We start from the raw sequence: 8,878 nt of genomic DNA, 5'->3' as shown, positions 1-8,878 counted from the left end.
AATATAATATAATATAATATAATATAATATAATATATGCTGTGGTACTTTATGGTGTGCAGGGGGAGTTACCACTGCTATGACATGGTTCAGGGATTGAAAAGATGATCAGAAGACCTGTCTTTATAGACAGACCTGAAAATCAGATAACAGGCAAAATGTTATGAAAAGATTACATGCAGCTGTATGACTGTGTATTCACCACACTGATCATAAGTGAAAATGTGGATTCTGGGAGATAGAAATGCAATCCACAGTAAGGTAATAGGCTGTCAGCTTTTAAAAACCTGCCAACTCACCAGCTCAGTGTGACATAGGAAAAAACAAGATGTATAGGGTCATTCACAGAAGTCAATACCAATTCTAGACACAAATGGCAAATACTGAAGTTATAGCAGAAATTTCCTTCACAACTTGGCCCACTACCAAGGTGCACAAACAAGGGAAAAAGAAAGTGGACAACAAAAAGGACCAGCACAAAGAACAAATACTGTACCAGTCACAAATTTAAAAAAATTGTATCTTGGAAACGATATATTGATTATGTGTTTCTATTTTGGAAAGGTTTCAACCTCATGAACTCAACATGTAAAACCCACAGACCACAATACGCTTCCTCATGCTCAAAGAATTGTTTTACAGAAGATGGGCTCATGAGTGCAGTAAACAAAGTGGACTCAAAAAGCCACGCGCTCAAGGTGGTGTTATACTGGACGAAATTATATTCAGACGTGTCTGTACTGTATATTTTTGATCTGCCCACTGACATACATGAGAGGGTCACAATATTAGGCACACCTCTGAATATAATGTAGTGTGGTACAACACCACCTTTAACTATGACCTCAATAATAAACATATAATTGAATTTATACATTTATGATGATTTAACCACAAACTGAAACATTTTGAGCTTCATAAACACAGATGTTAAGAAGGAAGTGTTGCAGTGAAGTACATACAATTACACAGGTGTACCTAATAAAGTGACCAGTGAGTGTATGCACTGAACTACTCCAGTCTTTTTTATTACAAAAAAAGGTCATCAGATTAATTACACAGTCTCCATATAATACCCCAACAAATCCTTTGTTTATTCAGTTGAAAACATTAAAATTTTATGACTTGGTAGACTTGAGTATTGCTAAACTTATTTATAAGGCAAAACAACAAAAATAAAAATGGCTACTTCATTACCACAGTCTAAAATACTTTCTAAAAGAATGGTAATAAAAAGATATACTCAATAATAATAATAATAATGATAATAATAATAATCACAATGCATGTTCTTCTAAATATATATTCAGAATACTCAGTATTTCTTTATATTAAATTTATGTCCATTAGTGCTGCTTGTGTGGAGTAAGGGTAGGCATAATAAGCTTTAGCTTCAGCCTACACCTTTGGTCAATAACGTTGTTTTTTATTTATTTTATTTTTTCTTTGTATGATTATGTGTGTGCATACATGCTTTTATTCAAATGGATGTATGTACCCTTATGGTTTATGCTTTTTTGTGTAAAATAATTGCAATTCTAATTTTGTTTGTTGACCAAAAAAAGCCTAATAAATAAATAAATAAATAAATAAATATGGAGAGTCCATAGGGGTAGTCTTTTGAAGACAGCAATGTTCACATCCTGGCCTGAAAAGACAGGTGGTTTGAAAGGGGGGTCAAAGAAGTCATCTACTGTACGTCAAACCGGAATGACCATCTCTAAACTGTGGCGATGTTCTATGATAGCACTTTTCACCCACTTACAGTACAGACCTGACATCCCTCCTCAGGCAGGTTAACACCCTTCCATACCTTGGCTCATGTGATCGTATTAACCCACTTGATGACCGGGTGGGTAACAACCCACTGACAGTTTCAAGGTCACTCAGGTTCTTGATGACTCCAGTCAGTCAGAAGTGAAGCATCTCCAATGAGGGATGAAACATCTTCAGGAAACTCAAGCAAGACCACTACTTTAAGGTCTTTGGATATACCATGACCTGGATGAATGAGAATCTCCACAGACAACTGTACAGAATGTATTAACTTGTCTGTCAAGATTTCTTTTAAAGATTTAGAAACACTGAAAGTGCACCGATTCTTCAATGTGACCCTGAACAGTTTAAGTGGATAAGAAAATGAAAACGGGGATAACCATTATAAATGACTTATATATTTGTAAGAATGTCCCTCAGAATGTAATTTAGATCCTCTGCTTTTCCAGAAATAACAGCACATCAAGTTTAAAAAGCAATGACATGGAGTTACTGTACATTCTTCATGAAATTGGTCTATGAATCATGGTAATTGGAACCCAAAGCTGTTTACACACTCACACTGTGGTGGCTTGGTCTTGCTCTTCGTTACATTTTAGGAGGGTGACTTAGTTTAAGTTTATAATAATGCAAGTAGTGGTTGTGGTTAAAGCTGGGGCAGGGAAAAGAATCTAAATCAATGCAAAGTGGTGTGTGTGTGTGTGTGTGTGTGTGTGTGTGTGGTGTACCTGTCCCCAAGATCCAGTAAGCCACTGAGCACAAGGCTGGGTATTACACAACTGAATGTTGCTTGGCTGAAGAACCCTGTCGCATTGATCCTCTTCTGGACAGGTGACTAAACGCTGCTGCTGACCTCTTCCACACACCTCAGAGCACTGAACAAAACCCACGCACACGCACACAATGACAAAACAAACATAATAAACATAAATAAAAAATAAACACAAATTCAATTCTGTGTTTATTATTGAGGTCATAGTTAAAGGTGGTGTTGTATTGGACTACACTATATTCAGAGGTGTTCCTAATATTCTGACCCTCTCATGTATGTAGCTGGGGAGGATAAAAATATAGAGACACCTCTAAATATAATTTCATCCAGTACAACACCACCTTTAACTATGACCTCAATAATAAACAAAGAATTGAATTTATACATTTATGACAATTTCACCAAAAACTGAAATCATAAACACAGATGTTAAGATGTAAGTGTTGCATTCAATTGTACAAGTGTGCTGAGTACACACTAAGAGGTTTCTCTGGGTGTTATTTACCATGGACTGTACACATTCAAATGATCACACAGTATTTTTGTGTGACTCACAACTGCACTGCAAATTTTTATATTATTACCAAGATTTTTTTCTAAGCTTTGAATGCATTTTCTCAACTCTTCAAGAAGCCACGTTTTTTTTTATTTTTATTTCAGTACAGTACAAGTTGCAGAGATTTGGCATCTGCTTCAAATAGATAATCCATTAATTATGACCATTTAGGCTTTTTTTGTGACACAACTGTTGCATGGTGCTTCAGCTGAAAGCACAAATTGTTCTGAAATGTCCCACTTGCTGGCGAGTTAAAAGCTCTGAAATAAATACACTGTATGGCACAGTAAGATTTAAAAACTGTATGCACTAATTTAAAGAAACTGATAATCTTTTATGAGCATGTTATTTCAGCTGTGCTTTTGACACAGTGTTGAAATGTTCTGACGTTATCGTTTTTTCCACTACTTCCTTTGGAAAGTTGAAAATGCATAGGACATGTTTTGAGAAGACGCTGTCCTGTCTGGCATTTTGATACCACATTGACATATGAAAACACAAATGAATACACACAGCAGATAACACCCTAAAAAGTTTTTACCTGCAGTCTGATGTGCATAATGCTAAAATTTGTATCTAATGTCGCCTTCCTTTCTGTCCTGTTTATAAACATGCCGCTACATTTTTCCACAATATCTTTCATTAGTCACCTTATATGACTCACCTGACCCCAAGAGGAGGTGTACCAGTCAAGACATGGCTGAAGGTTACAGGGTTTTTGGGCTAGCGGCCTGGAGGACATGGCCCGACAGTGGAAAGGTCGCAGGGGCCTTTGATCCCGCATGTCAAAACACTGGACCTCTCGTGATTTAATTCCGGCTTCACAATTCTTAGAGCACTGGAAAAATATATGGCACGATTGTTATTCAAACAGCATGAGCTGCATGAGTCTGTACATATTGTAGTAACAAGTATAAGGAAACCAGATTTACTGTGCTGTTTTAATGGGTTTAATTGCTTTTGATGTGGTTTAACAGTTTTATTATTCACCCAAGAAGCCTCACTGAACTGAAGACAGCTTTGAGCAATGGATGAGTAGCAAAATGCCTTCAAGCAGCAGTTCAGGTTGCCTTTGACAACTGGATAGCCTAAGACCTGAATAGATAAAATCATCACAGTGCCTTTGTGAGGCTGTATGTAGACACAGTGTTGCTTTGAACTAGATTAACAACTAATGACAATGCTAACGTGGTTACCCTGTATAATGTATACATGTTCACAATCTGAGTAGCTTGTTAGCATGCTAAATATTTACAGATATGGTCATAAACCAAAGCACTGCATAAAGTGAAAGACAAAGTGCAGTTTTGAGCTGATGGTGGCATTAGAGTTAAAGGTAAAGGATCATCAAAGTAAATTATCCTGAGGGAAACATGCATGTCTACCAAACTGGATATGACAAATCATCCAATCATATGACCTCACAATGGCACTAAGTACAATGAGGTGATCATCAGTAAGATTTATCCTCTGTGGACATGAATGTCTGTATCCAGGTGTGGAGATGTTTCAGTCCATACAGCCACACCACTAACATGGCTAAAATGGAGATAATACTATATCATAGGACAACAATCAGTCGTATACTGCACAAATCTGGCCTTTATGGAAGAGTGGCAAGAAGAAAGCCATTTCTTAAAGATATCCATAAAAAGTGTCGTTTAAAGTTTGCCACAAGCCACCTGGGAGACACACCAAACATGTGGAAGAAGGTGCTCTGGTCAGATGAAACCAAAATCGAACTTTTTGGCAACAATGCAAAATGTTATGTTTGGCGTAAAAGCAACACAGCTCATCACCCTGAACACACCATCCCCATTGTCAAACATGGTGGTGGCAGCATCCTGGTTTGGGCCTGCTTTTCTTCAGCAGGGACAGGGAAGATGGTTAAAATTGATGGGAAGATGGATGGAGCCAAATACAGGACCATTCTGGAAGGAAACCTGATGGAGTCTGCAAAAGACCTGAGACTGGGATGGAGATTTGTCTTCCAACAAGACAATGATCCAAAACATAAAGCAAAATCTACAATGGAATGGTTCACAAATAAACATATCCAGGTGTTAGAATGGCCAAGTCAAAGTCCAGACCTGAATCCAATCGAGAATCTGTGGAAAGAACTGAAAACTGCTGTTCACAAACGCTCTCTATCCAACCTCACTGAGCTCGAGCTGTTTTGCAAGGAGGAATGGGCAAAATTTAAGTCTCTTGATGTGCAAAACTGATAGAGACATACCCCAAGTGACTTACAGCTGTAATCGCAGCAAAAGGTGGCGCTACAAAGTATTAACTTAAGGGGGCTGAATAATTTTGCACGCCCAATTTTTCAGTTTTTTTATTTGTTAAAAAAGTTTGAAATATCCAATAAATTTCGTTCTACTTCATGATTGTGTCCCACTTGTTGTTGATTCTTCACAAAAAATTACAGTTTTATATCTTTATGTTTGAAGCCTGAAATGTGGCAAAAGGTCGCAAAGTTCAAGGGGGCCGAATACTTTCGCAAGGCACTGTAAATGATGACCATATCATACATTTTAGTGTAATACTGTGTCACTCATATCACCATATTCTCACCTTACTCCATTCTCCAACCTTCCATGTAGCACAGGGGCGCAGGTAACACTGCTGTGCTGGTGCCGGCCTCTTCGTTGGATCACAGTCAGTGTCTGAGCCAGTACTGCAAGCCAAAGTCCTCCAGATGGCACCCAGGCCACAGCTGGTAGAGCACTGCCCACATACATAATAACACATTAAAAGAGTACTCACAGTACACTGGACTAATTGAGACTTGGATGCACAAGCAGCTCAAGCATGCACAAAAAGCCTCACTGACAACAATGTGAGTTGTGAAATTCCCAGACTGTTTTGTGTGCACTGTGGTCAGGCCTCAAGCATTTTTATGGTATACGATTAAATGCCAATTCTTTAAATGCTATGTTTGATAGAGAGGGATATGAATAGAAGCTATTTTCAAATAAAAATATAAAAATAAAACTTCAAAAAAAAGTCAATAGTAATTCTAATTCAAAACTCATTCATAAAGTGACAAGCTGCATTAGTTCTAGGTCAAATGTTGCCTCCAAATAACTCAGGTGAATGTATACCAGGACCAAAACTAGAGTTACAAATAGTGAGGCAAAGCTGTCAAAGTACAACAGCACAATGTGTGGACTCACAGTGCTCCAGTTGCCAGTGACCCAGTAGGCAGCAGTGGCTTTTGTGGAAGTTGAAGTTTGGACAGGCGTTGGCACTGGAAGCGGCCCCAGACCAGGTGGACGAGGTGGTAAAGTGGGCACAGTAGGTGTTTGTGATTCCATGTGCTTTACTGGTATTGTGCTATGCTGAGGAGTGGCTACTGCATTTGTTGGAAGCTTGTATGGAGGGTCAAGATCACTTTTGCTGCTGCTCCTCACCATCGGAGGGATTACTATTTCATTGTATTCAAAATCTGCTCCATCAAACGATGGAACTTGGGATGTGGAATCTGTTCCAGTTCTGTCAGTGAAGGCAGGTTTTGTAGGTATCTGTTCTATCATAGCTGGAGGGAAATCAGCCGGAGAAGCCTGAGTCGCTCCCTTAGGGTTGGTACGAGGTATGAATTCTGTTCCAGTTATCAATGTGGAGTGGTTCCCTGAGATTTGCAGAAAGGGAATAGGGAGAGAAGTGGACTTCTCTGAGGCAGAAAATGAGGTTGCACTGAGGTCAAGGTCAGTATCCCATGAATTACCCTCGCTAGTGGCATATACTGATTTAGAATTAGTCTGATCCAAGTCCACATCCTTCAATGTGAAGGCAAGTGGAAATATAGTTGACTGAGTAGTTGTTTGAGGTATTTCTTCAACCTTAACCTGATTTATAGTTTCTGGTGTGGGAAAGCTTGACGGTTCTGGATTCTCTACATCTTCTTGATCTGCGGAAATGTCCAAACCTAGTATACTTTTTTCAGCAGCATGGTTTGAAGTCACAGTAATGTCCTCAGAATGACTTTCCTCCTCGAAATCGTCATAGTTATTCTCAGCATCCTCGCTATGTTGTTCCCATTTCACATCATGTGTAGGCTCTTTTGTAGTGAAAGCCGGACTAGGCATTGTGCTAATGTTCTCACTGTCATGTTGCTTTTTGAGTGTTTGTAAATGCTCATTTGTGGATAATGGTGGTGAGCGAGTTGTAGCAATGGGCAGAAGATAATCCTCAGAAAGAAAATCATCCAATTGTTTAGAATTTGTTTGCATAGACTTCTTTGTTGCTGTATTTCCATTGTCCTGCACACTGTCCAGATTTGTGCGCTGTGTCTCTTCACTATTCAAAGTGCTGGCAGTGGCCTTTGTAGAAATGTCTAAATTAACTGTGGGGGCTCTTGTAGTTTCAAAAGAGGTATTTACTTTCACACTGTGGGTTGGATTGTCCTGCGGTGGATTACTAAATCTGTCCTCAGATTCTTTTTCATTGCTCTCAGAATCATCTGACAAGTCTTCATGAAAGTTGATGAAGTTATAATCATAGTAAAAATCATCAACCTGAACACGGTTATGGTCAATATTTTCAGTGCTACCATGGTAGTGAAAATCACCCTCAACAATGTCGTTAAAGTTGTTATGATTACTGGTTTGGGACCTGGTGTTGCTGTATTTGGGTGGAGGTTTAGCTTCATGTATGGAATTAATTTCATTGAGCACTTCTTTGAATGACCAGCCGCTTCCAGACCAGTCGGTATCTCCAAAATTGTCTGTAATCTGCGGACAGTCCTGAACATAACAAGCAGTGACAGCTAAGGGTTTCTTTTCAGGGTCACAGTCAACACCTGTATTCCTAGAGCAGATTACATTACGGTGACGTTCTCCACTTCCACAAGTCAGTGAACACTACAGGAAAGAAAAAGAGAACAATGTTAATTTTATGCATTAGGAGTGCCACTAGTATTTTGCCAAACCAATACATTTACAATGTGCTTCATATGCAAAAAATGACACACTAAGCAAAACATAGAAATGTTTTCATAAAAGCAAAAACTAGAAAGTTTTAAAATTAACCTAAATTGGGGAACTGAGTAAAATTCTTAAAGTAAATGCAAGCACAGAAATATAAATTAAGATATTTCAGTCTCGTCCATCAGAAAGACACAGCCCCGACACAGCAGATCGAATTTGCATTTCATTTCCTTTTGAAACAGCACAGCTGTCACCGAACCTAACACTCATACTCCACCCCGCACTCACCTTTGACCAGCTGCCAGTGGTCCAGTCTGCAGGGCAGGGGATGTGCGTGTTACAGGAGGACAGTGATTCAGGCTCGGGTATGTGTTTGCATTCAGTGGGTTGCAGGGCTTTCTGCTCTTCCACACTCACTGCCTGGATGCAGAGCACTGTCCTTTTAGTTAGGCCCAAGCTGCCACAGGTCGCTGAACATTTCTGCCACTCCCCAACCCACCATCTACACACAGAGAAACAAATGATGCAAAGATTTCCAATGTAATGGTACATTTGTGAGTGAAAACAGCAGTATAATCATAGACAACTCGGCTTTAGATGGCTGTTAGCAAGGTTCACAGAGTATGATTTTATAGGCATTGTCATTATCAAAAGTTGTATTTGATAGCAGCATGTGCAAATTTATATATGGTGTATAACAAAATTGTTTTTAAAAAAAGCCCTGCTGGCTGGTTTGACAGTGTCATTAGACACACAACTCTTGATTTACTGCAAAATAAACCTAATCAATAGCCACTATGCAGAAAGTTAGGCATACACAAAATAAAACAGTTACACAGATTACCCA

At 39.0% G+C, this 8,878-nt stretch overlaps 1 protein-coding gene across 1 annotated transcript in view; it reads right to left on the bottom strand.

The window, feature by feature from the left end:
- adamts7 (a disintegrin-like and metallopeptidase (reprolysin type) with thrombospondin type 1 motif, 7) overlaps positions 1-8,878 on the bottom strand; it is a 44,872-nt gene that overhangs the window by 6,349 nt on the left and 29,645 nt on the right. The window contains exons 19-23 of the mRNA XM_020605860.1: positions 8,320-8,533; positions 6,280-7,965; positions 5,678-5,830; positions 3,768-3,941; positions 2,504-2,650 (exon numbers count right to left, since the gene is read on the bottom strand). Coding sequence (XP_020461516.1) covers positions 2,504-2,650; positions 3,768-3,941; positions 5,678-5,830; positions 6,280-7,965; positions 8,320-8,533 — 2,374 coding nt within the window. The remainder of the gene's footprint in view (positions 1-2,503; positions 2,651-3,767; positions 3,942-5,677; positions 5,831-6,279; positions 7,966-8,319; positions 8,534-8,878) is intronic.

The sequence above is a fragment of the Monopterus albus genome, unplaced genomic scaffold (assembly GCF_001952655.1).
Source record: "Monopterus albus unplaced genomic scaffold, M_albus_1.0 scaffold72.1, whole genome shotgun sequence".
In the NCBI taxonomy this organism is placed as follows: Eukaryota; Metazoa; Chordata; class Actinopteri; order Synbranchiformes; family Synbranchidae; genus Monopterus; species Monopterus albus.
Note: the sequence above shows the minus strand (reverse complement) of the source record. Positions and strands in the feature narration are given on the sequence as shown.